This window comes from Hippopotamus amphibius, chromosome 11 (assembly GCF_030028045.1).
Source record: "Hippopotamus amphibius kiboko isolate mHipAmp2 chromosome 11, mHipAmp2.hap2, whole genome shotgun sequence".
Classification (NCBI taxonomy): Eukaryota; Metazoa; Chordata; class Mammalia; order Artiodactyla; family Hippopotamidae; genus Hippopotamus; species Hippopotamus amphibius.
The window spans coordinates 42,441,467-42,455,700 of NC_080196.1; the positions used below are offsets into that span (position 1 = coordinate 42,441,467).

General features: G+C 60.5%; 1 protein-coding gene across 3 annotated transcripts in view; it reads left to right on the forward strand.

Moving 5' to 3' along the window:
- The window catches only part of GRM4 (glutamate metabotropic receptor 4), a 100,784-nt gene extending 88,784 nt beyond the window's left edge, over positions 1–12,000 (forward strand). For 2 of the 3 annotated variants that reach the window (XM_057699496.1, XM_057699497.1), the window contains 2 exons: positions 5,701–5,947; positions 11,947–11,996. In XM_057699496.1, the coding sequence (XP_057555479.1) occupies positions 5,701–5,947; positions 11,947–11,996 (297 nt within the window). Of the gene's footprint in view, positions 1–5,700; positions 5,948–7,288; positions 7,420–11,946 lie in introns of all 3 variants that reach the window. The other variant, XM_057699493.1, reaches the window with a different exon arrangement.
- The last annotated feature ends 2,234 nt before the right edge of the window (positions 12,001–14,234 follow it).

Consider the following 14,234-nt stretch of genomic DNA (forward strand, 5'->3'; position numbering starts at 1 on the left):
TGGGATGTAGGTTTAAAAGGATCCCTCTGGCTGCTGGCAGCAGGAGTGGTGAGAAGTGGGGGATTCCTGCTGTGTCAGGGGGTGGGGCTGGCTGGGTTTCTGACGGAGGGCATATGGGCTGAGGGGCGCAGAGGGGAGTCGGGATGACTCCAGGGTTGGTGGTGGGAGCGATGGGAAGGAAGGCGTGTCTGCACTGCGGAGGGTGGGAGGGGGTACAGAGATGGCAAGGAGCCTATGGGGGGCAGAATCAGGACGTGCTCTGGACATGCTGAGTTTGGGATGCCCATGAGATATCCAAGTGCAGCTGTTGATTCAGCGGTTGACTATGTGAGTTTGGGGTTCAGGGGTGAGGGCTGGGCTAGATCTGTACCTGGAGGAGTCGCCATCCTGTGAACAGCATTTAAAGCGTGAGCCTGGCTGTGAGCTCCTAGGGATGCTTGGCCTCAGTGAGGCTGCCTTCAAAGCCACCATGAACGGCTGCTTGCCATGTGCTAGGCGCTTCACCTGGTGGTCAGCTGGCGCCACAGCAGTGGGCCGGGGTAGGTTCACCATCCCTGTTTACAGATGAGGACGTAGAGGCACAGAGAGGTGAAGTGACTTGTCTAAGGTCACACAGCCAGTAGGAGGCATGGCTGGACTCGACCCTACTCTGTCTGCAGGAGCCCCTCCCCAGCTCACACCACCCCCTGCAGCCCTGGGGCACCTCCCCCTCGGGCCTTCCTTGGTAGGTGCCCACCTCTTCTCCTCAAGGGCAGGAGCTGCACCCTCCGCCCCAAATCCCTTGGGCCTGGTGCAGAGAGGCCTGTGGCCTTTTTTCCAGTGGTGACCCTGTGGGCTGGGGATTCTGAGAAGCAGACCTTGTGGCTGGCATTGAGCGCCCTGAGGTCTGAGGCCAGGTCTGGCTCCAGGCCGCCCTGCACACCTGAGCCACAGTCACCGCTGCTGGGGACCAGCTCGCACTGTGGGCTGGGTCTCCACCCCCCGCAGGCCGGCAGGAGGCCCTCCCCTCTGAGGGCAGGTGCAGGCAGAGGCCCCCGTGCCCCCCAGCACCAAGGGGGCCCAGGGAGCCAGCAGGGGGGGCCGCCCACACCCCAGGAAGCTGGCAGCTTGAGAAACCATCCTCAGCAATCCCGGGAGGCCCCCTCCCTCCCTGCTCAGGGAGTAAAGGTACACAGCTGGGAGGCCCACAGCGCGGCGTTCGGGCCTTTGCTCTGCCTGCCCGTAATTTTGCCTGGCTGCCTGTGGGCATGCTGCTGTCCTCCCAGCCCCGCCCACCTCCAGGCGCTGGGGCCCAGCCCCTCTCTCAGCGCCCTCCCCCCACCTCTCCAGGCCACCCCTCCTGCCTCTAATTTCTCCCTTTTTAGGAGCCTCCCCTCAGTACTGATTATGAAAAGGAGCCTCTGAGAAGATCTCTTCTGAGGCCCGGAGAAGGACAGGGACCTGCCCAGGGTCACACAGCGGGCTGGCCCACCACCAGCATGTGGTCCTGAGACCAAGCTCTGCCCTTGAAGGCGTGGATGTGGGATATCCCTCCTTCTCTGGGCTTCTGAATGAAGCGAGGGTGGGAGGGGAGCTCTGGAGTCCCTCTGGTTCAGACCACCAGGCTTCCTAGAGGCTCAGGCAGCCCTGGGGCTGTGACTGTGCTGTGTCATGTCTGAGCTACAAACGGCCCCAATGAAAGCTGCAGGCCTGGCTGCCGGGACCCAGGTGCTAGTGTGCGTGCGTGCGTGTGCGTGTGTGTGTGCGCATGCGTGTGTGTGTGTGCAGATTGAGTGGGGATGGGCAGGTGTGTGCACCAAGGGTTCACGGCTGCTCGGGTGTGTTTGGGTGTGCAGATTAAGTGTGCGTGCCCAGCAGTGTACGTGCAGATGTCTGAGTGCAGGTGTGTGTGCACAGGTGTGTGTGTGTGTTCAGGTATGTGTGCAGAGATGTGAGCGTGCACACGTGTGTGTCCCCAGGGACATGAAGGGGTGTGTGTGTGTGTGTGCAGAGTTGCGTGGGTATGTGGGTGTGGATTTGTGAGCAACTGTGCGTGCCCAGGTGTGTGTGCACGCGCGCTCGCAGCCCCGCCCGTCCCCCAGGCTGCAGGAGGTGCCGGGTGAAGCTGTCTGCATAGCTCTGGTGAGCAGGTGCCCGAATCTCCCACTCAGGCTTGGCTTTCCAGGGCTCACCTCTGCAGCCGCGTGCCATTACCCTGAGCTGACCCAGGCGTCTCCTCTCCACCGGGTGGGGTTACTGCTCAGCCCGGCTGGGGCGGGCCGTGGCCTCAGAGGCCAGCCAGGTTGTGGGGAAGGTCCTTTGTCTGGTTTGTAGACTCTGAGGATCTCAGGACCCCGCAGGGTTCACCTGGGCAGAAACACAAAGCAGGCGGACTCCTCCGTGCCCCCCAGCAGACCGAGCACAAAACAGGAAATTCATGGTCCACCTCTACAGCAGCTCCTTTCTTTGCCCTTTGTCCCACCCCAGGTGACCTCTGTCCTCCCCATCAAACCCAGCTCCGACAACCTCCTTCACGCTGGGGAGCAGTGACTCACGAGGCAAAGGCAGGCTTCCTCGCAGAGGATGGAGTATAGCTAGGGCCTGACCAAAGTCAAAGAGGGGAGCAGGAAGGGTGGCAGTTCAGGCTGGGGGATGGGTGGATGGGAGAGAAGGTAAAATCACGTCCTGGAAGCCGCCTCTCACTCTGCCTGCCTTTGAGGCCTGCATCCGGGTCTGGGCCCCATCCCTGTAGGCTAGAGTTCCAGAGGACCACTGCTTCTCTGATAGGGTTAACACATTACCACCCCAGGGGCTCCAGAACAGTGCTGGAGCCAGTGGCGGGGTGAGAACTCCAGACCCTGGGGCAAGGAGAGGGACTGGGGGTGCGCAGCCCCGCGTCTGTGCCCAGGGCCAGCCGCCCCCCACCCTGGGGATGGCTGGAGGAGCCCCTGGGGCCCATGCTGATGCGGAGGGCCTCCAGAAGATGGGGGCAGCTTTGTCCAAGTTTGATCTCTGTAACCCCTCCTTGTATTTTGTGTGCTGAAAGGCTCCTAGGCTGAAAAACAGATTAGAACAGCACTGAGGCCTATGCTCACGGCTGGCTCCGTAGTTTTCAGGGACCTGTGCGCCTTGTTCAAAAATTATTCAGGATTCAAGGTGACGGTGGCAACAAGGTGTTAAACCGAGCATGCATGCCCATGGGGCGAACTCTGCCTGTGTTAGTGGAGGGGCCAGCATCCCTCAGTGGGCCAGGGCAGAGCAGAATCTGGAACTCAGCTCCCTGACCTCCACACGGGGCTGTGTTCACTGCAGGCCTTACTCTGCCCAGAGAGGGGGCTTGATCTCGTCCCACCAACCCCATCTCGGCCCGGACATACTTCCTTCCCATCAACAAGGTGGGGGCAAAGGACCTAAGATGGATATCTGCCCTGGAAATACACCGTTATACCTAAGAACCCCCAGTTCTTTTTTTTTTTTTTTATTTTTTTTATTTTATTTATTTATTGGCTGCATTGGGTCTTCATTGCTGCACATGGGCTTTCTCTAGTTGCTGTGAGCGGGGGCTACTCTTCATTGTGGTGCGCAGGCTCCTCATTGTAGTGGCTTCTCTTGTTGTGGAGCATGGGCCTCAGGCACGTGGGCTTCAGTAGTTGCAGCACATGGGCTCAATAGTTGTGGCTCACGGGCTCTAGAGCACAGGCTTAATAGTTGTGGCACATGGGCTTAGTTGCTCCGCGGCATGTGGAATCTTCCCTGGGCAGGGCTCGAACCCGTGTCCCCTGCATTGGCAGGCAGATTCTTTACCACTGTGCCACCTAGGAAGTCCGAACCCCCAGTTCTAAAGGAGAGACACCCCTGCCCTCAGGGTACCCCAGTGTAATGAGGGAGGCACACCTTGTCCCAGGGAACCCCCAGTCAATGGCAAAGACTCAGGTAATAAGCCCATTCTTCTTTAGCCTGGGGTCTTCTCCAAAGGTCTGTTGGGACTCTGGAGCCTGTCCCCATTTGCCCCTTCTGCCCTGACCCCCAGTGCCATGCAGGGTGGGAGAGGTGGCCAGCAGCCTCCCACTGGCTTGTCATGACCTTCCCTGGTCCACATGGTGGGGGGCAGCACTGTGCCGTCGGTGAGCATGTAGGTTGCATGTGAGGACAGAGGGGTGTGGTGTGCTCACTGGGGAACAGGCTCTGGTTTCCCCGGGCCAGTGACATTTTCTGAATGGTGACAAATGAAACAGCCTCTCCACACTCCCAGCCTCCTTTCCCCCCCACCCACCTCTGATGCCCTGTACGTTTTATGTGGCCTCACAGTCTGTGCTTGGGTAGCCTCGTGGTCTGGGTGGGGAAGGTGCTGATGAGAAAAACGAGGGCGGGAGAGGGGATGCGACGTCCCCAGGGCCACACACCTCTCTCCTCTTAGACCCTAGAGCTTCTCCAGCCCCTCTCCCAAAGATTGGAAACCCGGGTAAGGGTGGCTGGGATGAAGGCCTTCAGATCTAGGTCATGAGGTATTTATGGAGAGGGGCAGGAGATGGGGAGGAATATGAGAATGGGAGGACCTGGCTCCTCTCTTCGGGAGACTTTCAGATAAGGCCAGGGCCCCCGTGACCTCAGGAGGCAAGTCCAGACCCTGGTCCCTCACTGCTGGGCTAGGTGCAAGGAGTGAAAGCTGTCATGGGGGATTGGCTAGAGCTGGGAGTCAGGGAGAGCTTCCTGGAGGAGGTGGTACATTATTAGCCTGGCCCCAGGGGAGGGGTCCCAGGCCCAGAAATGGCAGATCTAGGGGGCAGAGCATTTCTTGCTTTCTCATACCCAGCCCTGGGAGCCACAGCCTGAGCTTCCCCTGGCCCCACCCTGGCTGAGGGGGCCAGAGGGGCAGCTGAGGCCTGGAGGACCTGGAGGGAGGGAAGAGGCAGGGGGGGGATCCTGGTGGTGGGGGGTGTGGGGGAGGCGGTGGGAATTGTCGGGCCCTGCCTGGAAGGCCCCACTATTGAAGAATGGATTACCCGACACCCAGATTAATGGACTTTCATTTTGCTAAACATCTGTCACCGTTAGTGCTGGCGAGTGAGCGTGAAATGAGCTTTGACTGGGCTGCCATCCGTGGATCACGGTGGGCGCTGTGGCTTCTGTGCCAGCGGCCTGCTCTGCACAGGGTGGCGTGTGGGGTGGCAGTCACTGAATGGGGGGCCTGTTTGAAGGGCTGTGCCATGGCCACTGGGAGTTACTACGAGGCACCAACAGATGTTCCTCTCACTCCCAGCCCTGTGCTGGGGGGATTGCTCCCAAGGAGGGTCAGCTGTCCCCCGAGGGCCTCTACCAAACAGCACATAACAGTGATGAACACTTCTGTGCGCTGACCATGTGGCAAATATTATTTTACATGCTTTTGCCATTTATTAAGTCAATTCAACTCACAACAGCCCTATGAGGTAAGGACTAAAATTATCATGCCCATATTATACCCGAGGAACCTGAGGCCCAAGGATGTGACTTGCCCAAGATCACACCGTGACAGTGGGAGAGCCAGGCTGAATCCAGGGATTCTGGTCTACAGTCCCAGCTCTGTACCACGACTCCCGGCGCTAGCGGGACACAGGGCGGGTCCCTGGGCCTGTCCCCAGGCCCGTCCCCTCTGTGTCTGTCTAGGGGGTGGGCTTCAGACAGGGCCCCCGCGAGGCCGGGGCGGAGCCCGCCCTGACGCCGCCCCCGGCCCACCCCCAGCTGTACATCCAGACGACAACGCTGACGGTCTCGGTGAGTCTGAGCGCCTCGGTGTCCCTGGGGATGCTCTACATGCCCAAGGTCTACATCATCCTCTTCCACCCGGAGCAGAACGTGCCCAAGCGCAAGCGCAGCCTCAAAGCCGTCGTCACGGCCGCCACCATGTCCAACAAGTTCACGCAGAAGGGCAGCTTCCGGCCCAACGGCGAGGCCAAGTCCGAGCTCTGTGAGAACCTGGAAGCCCCAGGTGAGTGCCTGGCTCCGCCCTTCTCCCTCTGGGCCCGCCCAGGCCCCGCCCCTTTCCTGGAGAAGGCCAGTCTGGCCCAATGAGGGCACTGCGAGAGCCCTGAGGCAGCAGGTGCGCGGTTGCCACCCAGAGGAGAGGCCTGAGGCACCAGCGAGCCCCCCCCCCCCAGCTGTGTCCTGGCAATGGGGACTCTCAAGGTGCTGCCCCACGCCCCCTGCCCCGCCCTACTCTCCCTTCCAGGGATCTGTGCCCACCTAGAGAGAGGCCATGGGGGCCCTGGTTCAGGCGGGGTGACCTGAGCCGTTGGGGTGCCTCTGCCCTGGCGTCCACCTCTGGGCACGTGCCCTTTAAGGCTCCCTGGGGAAGGGGTTGTCTGGAGGGCCACTGCTCGCAGGCCCTTTGGTAACCTGGGAGCAGTGGCCCCGGTGCCAGCGCAGGTGCAACGCGTCAGCTTGGCTGACGGTGGCCCAGCCACCCCTGGCAGGGCCCTGCGAGATGGAGACTCAGAACACGGGCCGTGGGATGGGTGAGTGAGGGCTGGGGTGGGGACCAGGGCCTGCAGAGCCGCGGTTCTCAGGGGGATGTCCAAGGAGACCTTAGCTACAGCGGGTCGTGCTCTGAGAGGGATGGGGGAGGGTGCGGGGCCCTCAGCCTCTGAGGGGCAGACCCAGGGCCTGGGCCTGGGCAGCACTTGGTCCCTCCGTGGCTGAGGGATGTGCACCGGGGGAGCGGGGCCACCAGCTTTGCCCACCTCCCTGTCCCCCCGGGGCCGGCCCTCGGCGTGAGGAGAAGGGACAGAGAGGAGGGGGGCAGGGCGCGTGAGGGACAGGTTAGGCCTAAGGGGACCAGTGACAGTGGTGACCACTTCTTGAACCGTGACTGTGGGCCACACCTGCCGGGAACCAGTTTGCATTTTCACAGCAACCCTGAAAGCCGTGATTTTTAATTATTTGCGACTGCAGGTGAGGAAAGGGAGGCTCAGAAAGGCGAGGGAGTCACGCAGGCCACACAGCAGCAGGTGGTATCCCCGCTGACCCTGAGCGGAGACCAAGGCCTCCAGCCTGTGGGCTGGGCCTCCACAGGCCTCGCTTCTGGTTGCTCCCGGGTGGACAGGGTGGAGAGCTGGCTGTGGTCACCCCTGCCCCACTGCACAGCTTAGCTCTCTCCCTGGACACCCTGTAAGTGTCCAGATGGTTACAATGGCAGCTCCTGCTGCCTCCCTGCTGTCTGAGAGTCTTGGGGGGCTTCCGTTGGTGGGGGAGGAGGAGAAGAGCCCCTTTCCCCAGGAGCGTTTCAGATCCTGGTGGCACCTGGGGTTAGCACTCTGCTTCCTCCCTCTAGTACTGGGGGAAAGGCCAGACGTGGACATTGTTGGTGGCAGCAGGAGGGACATTGGCGAGCACAGGCTCCAGAGAGGAGCCCCTTTGTCACCCACCAAGAAGTCAGGAGAGACAGGAGACCTCCCCTCACAGGTGTGTTTGGGCTGGGACAGCCCCTCTTACAGGCTCCCTGCCCTGGGGCTCTGGGTGAAGCGTCTTGCCTTCTCGATGTCGTTCCCACGTGCAGACAGAATATCAACCATGGAAAGGAGGAAAGTAGCTTCCCACATCCAAACAGGATTTTTCACTTCCCAGAGCTCTCTCCCCTGTGAGTGATCGTCACAGCAGTCCCGTGAGGCCCGGATTGGGCTGGATCCCCAGCTGAGGCCCCGAGAGGGTGAGTGACTCTCCTGAGGTCACACAGCAAGGTGGTGACTGGCTGGCCCCACCCAGTGTTTTTCCCTTGACCCTGACTTCATATGGCCTCCCTGTTTCTCTGTGCTGAGCAGGGTGCCTGGCTTCCAGCATACCCCTCCTTGGAGGGACACGCCTGATGACGCTGTTGGCTACACCTTCCACCAAATGACGTCTGGTTCCCTCCAGTCTTGCTTCTCCTCCCAGAGCCAGCTTCCCTGTACCTTCAGCCAGGGGCTCCCTCCAGGTGCCATGTGGGCCCCCTCTAGTTGCGATGGGAAGGGGCAGTATGGCCTTGTGGGCTTCCCCACCTCTGGCCTTTTGTGTCCACCCAGATGTGCGGAAACCCCCAGTGCTGCCCCTGAGCAGGCCCTTCTGTCCTGAGCCCTTGCCACTCCCTGCCCCAGGCTCCTGACTTGGTTTTCCTTCTTCTCACGGAGACTCACCCTTGCTGGGTTCCATCCCTCAAGGCCCTGTTCTACTCCAGGGCTCATGAGACTGAGTGGGGTATCAGCCCTCTGGAGACCACGGGTGTCTAACAGGAGAGAGCACCCTGATCCCGGAGGGTGGCACTCCTGGTGCTGTGCCAGGCCAGAGGGGACCGCAGGGATGGGGCCATCACAGAGAGCACTGATGGCACCTCACTGGCCCTGTTGCCTCTGCCTCTGCTGAGGCTGGTCACGTGGGGACAGGGGACGAGGAGGGGTGTGCAGGCGTGGCGAGGGGAGACCCGCCTTCCCGGCCCCCTGCTTCCTGCGAGGGAGGCGTGAGAGCGGCCCCTCCCCACGGCCCCCTGCTCTGAGGACCAGAGGCCAGTGCCCCTCGTCCCCACCGTCTCCGCTTGGTGACAACGGGGGCCATGGCGGTGCTGGGCGGGAGCCGGGTGATTAATTCTGGGAACAGCCAGATGGAGGGGGTGTAAGTGGGAGGAGTGGGGAGTGTCACTCCCGTGGAGCAGGGACATTTTTCACTCTGTCACTGGCAGGCCACATATCTTTAAACAAACAACAGAGTAAATAACTCCGGGGCCCGATGGCAGGCAGATTAGGCGAGGAAACACGGGGCCGACAAATGGGGGTGACAGCTCGTGCTCGCCACTGCCCGGCTCGTTGGTATCTGAGGCGGCGGGACTGAACGCCAGCGGCCGGGGCCTGTCCTCAGTGAGGGATGGGTTGGGGCCCTCTGTCCACGCCCTTGCGCCTCCTCCCGTGCTGGGGATGCCCCCGGAGTGTCGCTGTCCCCACCCTGTTCTCATCGCTCTGGTTATCTCAGCCCTGCCCCTTCGCCTACCATTTTGCGGGGTTTAGAGAGCACGTCTGTCCACACTGCAGCCAAGAGCAGCTAAGGGTTTATGATCATCCCATCCTACACAGGAGGGAGTTGAGGCTCCGAGAGGTTCAGTTTGTTAGAAAGGCCGTGTGGCAGGTGCCAAAATCTCCTACAGCTGTGAGGGCAGGGCTGGACCTCACGTGCCCCGACTCTTGGCCAGAACTCTTCCTTTTGAGCCTCACAGCTCCTGGGGGCCCTGGGCAGGATCATTGCTCCCATTTTCCGGATGGTCAGACTGAGGCTCCGCTGAAGGACTCCAGGGCCCCTGGCTTATAGCTGAGGGCCGAATGTGCTTCCAGGTTCTGAAACCCACAGATTGCGTTTTCTAGGGGAGGCAACTCTGGTCTTACAGGGAGAAGAGGGGCCCAGCTGTCCCTCATCTCCCCGCCCCTTTCTCTCGTCCCCACCCCTCTGGTGCCCCCACGGCCACCCTCAGGTTCCTGTTTCCCTGCAGTCAGTGAGATTTCGCTGCTGCTGCTGCTGAGGTTTTCCTTCACCTCTGAGCCAGGACCTGCTGACGGGTTTACAGGTTTGGAGACTCAATTTTATCCGTTCACCCAAGGGGTGATGGAGCCCTGGGGAACTGATTCTCACCAGCCTGACCTGCGGGCTCGTGATTCACGGAGCCAGCTGCCGGCTCTTTTTCTGATGGTGGGGGAGAGAGTGGGGTGGAGAGGCTGGGGTGGCCGGAGCCTCCCAGGAAGAGAAGTCTAGGCAAAAAGGGCTGCTCCTCTCCTGCTCCAGGCGGGGAGACCACCGCCTCGCAGGGCAGGGGAGGAGCCGCCTGAGGTCGCAGAGGGGGGCTGATCTGCGCTGGCCTCCCCCTCCCTTCCAGCACCTTCTGCCTCCGCCAGATCCCACCCTCCAGTCTCTCAGCTCCCTTCCCCTGGTGCCCCCCCAGCCCAGGCCCCTCCTGGTCGCCGCCCCGTCCGTGCTTCTTCTCCCCTCTTGGTCCTCCAGCATCCTGGAGGGACATGGGCCATTTTAGAAATGAAGGTGGGCCTTCTTCACAAACTGTAAAGTACTGTGCTGTGTTCTTAATGTTGTCCTGGGTGTTGTGGGCACCATTTCCTTCCAGTAGCACCTGTCCGTGTCCAGTAGCACCTGAGACTTGAAACTTCCCTGTCCCTGCCCAGTGACTGTTCATCTTCGGCTTGAGTATTTCTGCTGACAGGGAACATTTCAGCTCACCTGCCGCCCACGGCGACCCGCTCCGCTCTCAGCTCAGGCCAGGAGAGAGTTCTTCCTTTAGCTCAGCTGCACGCTGGTCCCCGTGCCTCCCCACTGGTCCCATGGTGTCCCCTCTGCTCACCCCACCCTGGCAACTTTGCTTCTTCCCACTCTTGAGGGGCCCCCTGAGAGGGACACAGCAGTCCTGCCTGTATGAGTGGGTTTCTAGTTACGCTGCTGTGACAGAGAGGCCCCAGGACACAGTGGCTCAAATCAGACAGATGTTTGTTCCTCTCTGCTATCGTAGGGCATGGGGATGGGCAGATGCAGGGACCCAGGTTCCTTCCATTTTGTCATTCCATCAGCTCCTCATCCTCATGGCCGAGGCTGGTTGACCTCAATCTCTGCTCTGGCCATGGAAGGGAAAAGAGAGGAAATGATCTATTTTAGTCAAATGACGTGGAAGCTGCACACAGCCCTTGACACTTGTCATTAGTAGGAATTTGGTCACGCAGGGCCACATGGGGCTGCAAGGGAGTCTGGGAAATGTGGCCCTTCACTTGGCAGTGGAAGACGGGGAAAGAGGTTGGGGGTGGTCAGCGCGCAGCCCAGCGCTGCTCCCCTCCACGTCACCTGCTCCAGGCAGATGCCCCTGGCTGCGCCTGGCAGGTGCACCCTCGTTTCTGAGCGGTCAGGATCCTGACGGAGTCAAGGCAGTTTTATCATCAAGGGCACCAGGGTTTTCCCCCCGTCTAGTCTCCTGTCTCCGCACCAGCAGACCAGCCTCGATTACTCTCACTGAGCTCTCCCCAGGCCACGGAGGGAGACCCTGAACCCTGGCAGAACCAGACAAAAACCAGGACCTGGCTGGGCGCCTCACTCCTCTAGGCTTAGCTCCTCCATTTTCCAGTGGAGGTGCTGCTTATCTGGCCTCCTCACGAGGCGGTCGTGACATGCGAACCCCCGGCGGGGTGGAGGTGGGGCACTCGTGCTGCCCAGGGGAGCTGATGTCATCTGGCTGTGGGGGGTTGGGGGGGGACACCCAGAGAGGCAACCCTGGTCCCAGTGGGGGTGAGCAGGGGCCCGAGTGATGGATGCAGATAAGAGAGGCTCAAGGCTGAGGCGAGACAGGACACCCAGAAATGGGCAGGGTGGCTGCAGGGAGGCCAGAAGGGCCCCGGAGGACTTCCGTTTCCCTTGGGTGTGGGGAGGGGGCTGAGTCAGTCACACGCCTCAGTTTCTAGCCTTGCGAGGCCCCTCTCTGGTTCTATTATTTATCTCCTCTGTCCCCATTTTCCACTCACTTCCCCTAGGCTGCCTTCTACATACATTCTTCACATGTGCTCTTCCAGAGTGTGTGTTGAACTTCTGAAAAACTCCCCCTTGATAATACTTGAAGACTGTGTAATTATATCACAAATAAAAATGATTCTCTTAAAGTGTGGTGGAGTCAGGAGGTAGTAGGGACTCTGTGGGTGGGGGTGACACTCACAGAGCGGGGGGTCGGGAGGCAGTGCTTCTAGAGGGACAAAGTGAAGAGGGAAGGGCCCGCCTGGCCAGCAGCCCAGGTGTGGGGGTGGGTGGGATGAGTCTGGGGGAGGCGGTGCGATGGGTGGGGTAGAACCCTCACCCGGTCTGGGGGATGCTCGTTTCATGGGTCTGGACTTGATGGGACTTGATGCCGTGGGCAGGGCTGCGCCCCTGCAGAAGGGGTATTGAAAGGAGACAGCCCCTGACACCTCGCTCCCCTGGTCTTTCTCCTTCCAGCGCTGGCCACCAAACAGACCTACGTCACCTACACCAACCATGCAATCTAGCTAGGCCGCCGGAGCTGCACAGGAGGCGGAGAACAGAGACCCTTGTGGATGGTGCATCGGGCCAGGGCCCCCCCTGGGGGCCCCGCTGATGTCCTACCTGCCCGTGGGTGCCCACGGACATGGCTTGGTGCTGAGGATAGCGGAGCCCCCGGCGGTCACTGCTGGGTTGCCTGGGCAAGCCGGGCTGGTGATAGGCGGAGGGTGAGGGGCCCGGGAAGCTTCAGGCCACCCCAAGAGCCTGTGTCCTGGACCAAGGCCCCCTCCCGGCCCCAAACCACAGGAGGCCCCCACGCTGGTTTTCTCTCTCCCTCATCTCTGCCTGTCCTGTTGGGGACCTTCTCAGTCTGTCTCCATCCCTGTCTTTATTTTCTCTTCTTTGTATCACCTGTTCTCTCTGTGTCTCCATGCGTGAGCTCTCTGCTTTTTTCTGTATCTTCTTTCTTTCTGTCTTTGCCTTTCCTCCTCCGTCTCCAGCTCCCTCCCGCCTTTTCTCTTGTGCTCCACCGGGGTCTCTCCTCTTGTGCGTTTCTGTTTCCTGTCCTCAGCCCCCTCCTCGCCTTCATTTATGTCCAGCTTTTGCTCCCTCCCCAGCCATCTTTTCCTAATTCACCAAATCTTACGTGTCGCAAAAGAGAAAAAAGGAAAAAAAATATCAAAACACAAAAAAGCCAAAACAAAAACAAATCTCGAGTGTGTTGCTAAGTGCTGCGTCCTCCTGGTGGCCTCTGTGTGTGTCCCCGTGGCCCGCAGCCTGCCCGCCTGCCCCCGCCCGTCTGCCGCGTGTCCTGCCCGCCTGCCCGCCTGCCCCTCCTGCCAATGACACAGAGTTCAGTGCCTGGGTGTTTGGTGATGGTTACTGATGACAATGTGTAGCGCATGATTGTTTTTATACCAAGAACATTTCTAATAAAAATAAACACATGGTTTTGCACCCCGGCTCCACATCCACTGAGGGTCCTGCAGTGGGACCCTTGGCTCAGCCCGAAGCTGGAGGGCCTGCAATTAGTGGGTAGGAGGAACTGGGTGATAGGGACATAGGGCTTGGGGACAGTGGAGGCTGCTCGCTGGGCTGGCATCGGGTGGGGTCTTGGAGAGTCCTTGGGAGGGGAGGGGCCAGGACATTGTGGGAGGTTCCAGAAATCAGCCCCTGGTGCTCCCCTAAGTAAGGGGGATGTTCTGTTCCTGTCCTCTGTCCTGCAGCCCCTAAAGAGGGTACCATTTCTGCCCTGCCTCTCCTCTGGCTCACATCCCTCACACCTGAACCTGCCCCCCGCCCACCGCATCCCAGAACCTGAGTCACTCCTCTCCTTCAAGCCAGGAAACTCTCCTCTTGAGAAATTGGCTTCCTGGGCTCCCAGCACCCACAGACCTCCCCTCCTGCCTGTCCTGTCTTGAGGTCACAGGTGCTGGGATGACATGTGACTGTCCTGGGGATGAGTGTGTGGTGAGTGGCCAGGTGGGTCAGGTGTACGGCACAGGAGTGTGTGTGTGTGCGTGTGTGTGTATGTGTCTCCCTCCAGCCCTGTGCGTGTATCTGTTTTGTCTCTGTGTCTGTGTGTATGTGTGTGTGTGCTCCTGCACCTCCGTATTTAAGCTTGTTTGTCCCGTGGGAGTGTCTGTCTGTCTGTTTAGGCTCCAGTGGGTGTGAGTCCACATCACCCCCATGCCGTGAGGATGCCTGTCCCAGGCAAGTGTGAGTGTGTTCACGGCAGCTGGCTTCCGTGGCAGGTTGGGAGGTAGGGAGTGTGAGCCACTCAGAGGCTGGGCCCTGCCAGGGGTAAATTATAGAGCCAGCGACACAATGAGGCCACAGGCAGCAGCTGGAGCCCGGCCGCCTGTGCCGCCCCTTCCGGCCCCACCCCCAAGCCTGCACCCCCTTCCGCCTGCTCCGCTACCTGGTGGGGGTGGGGCTTGGAGGGAGCCGGATGGGGGCGGGGGGTGGGGACTAGGTGTTGGCTGTGTGAGAGGTGAGCCTGGGGCATTCAGTCACGCCAGGTGTTGTGCCCCTCTTCAGCCCATCTCCTCCTGGGGGCGGGCTGTGCGTGGCCGTCCCTTCTCCCCGAGGGTCCGGGTGAGATTGTGCAAGTGTGTGCAGCGCCGACTATATGCACAATAAATATGTGTGTAAGGGGAGGTGGGGGGAGGGGAGGCCTCACGCGGATCATCTTGCTTTCGCAGCACGGTCCCTGAGACTGCCACCTAGAATAGGTCCTACCCAGCACCCCAGCGCAATCAGGC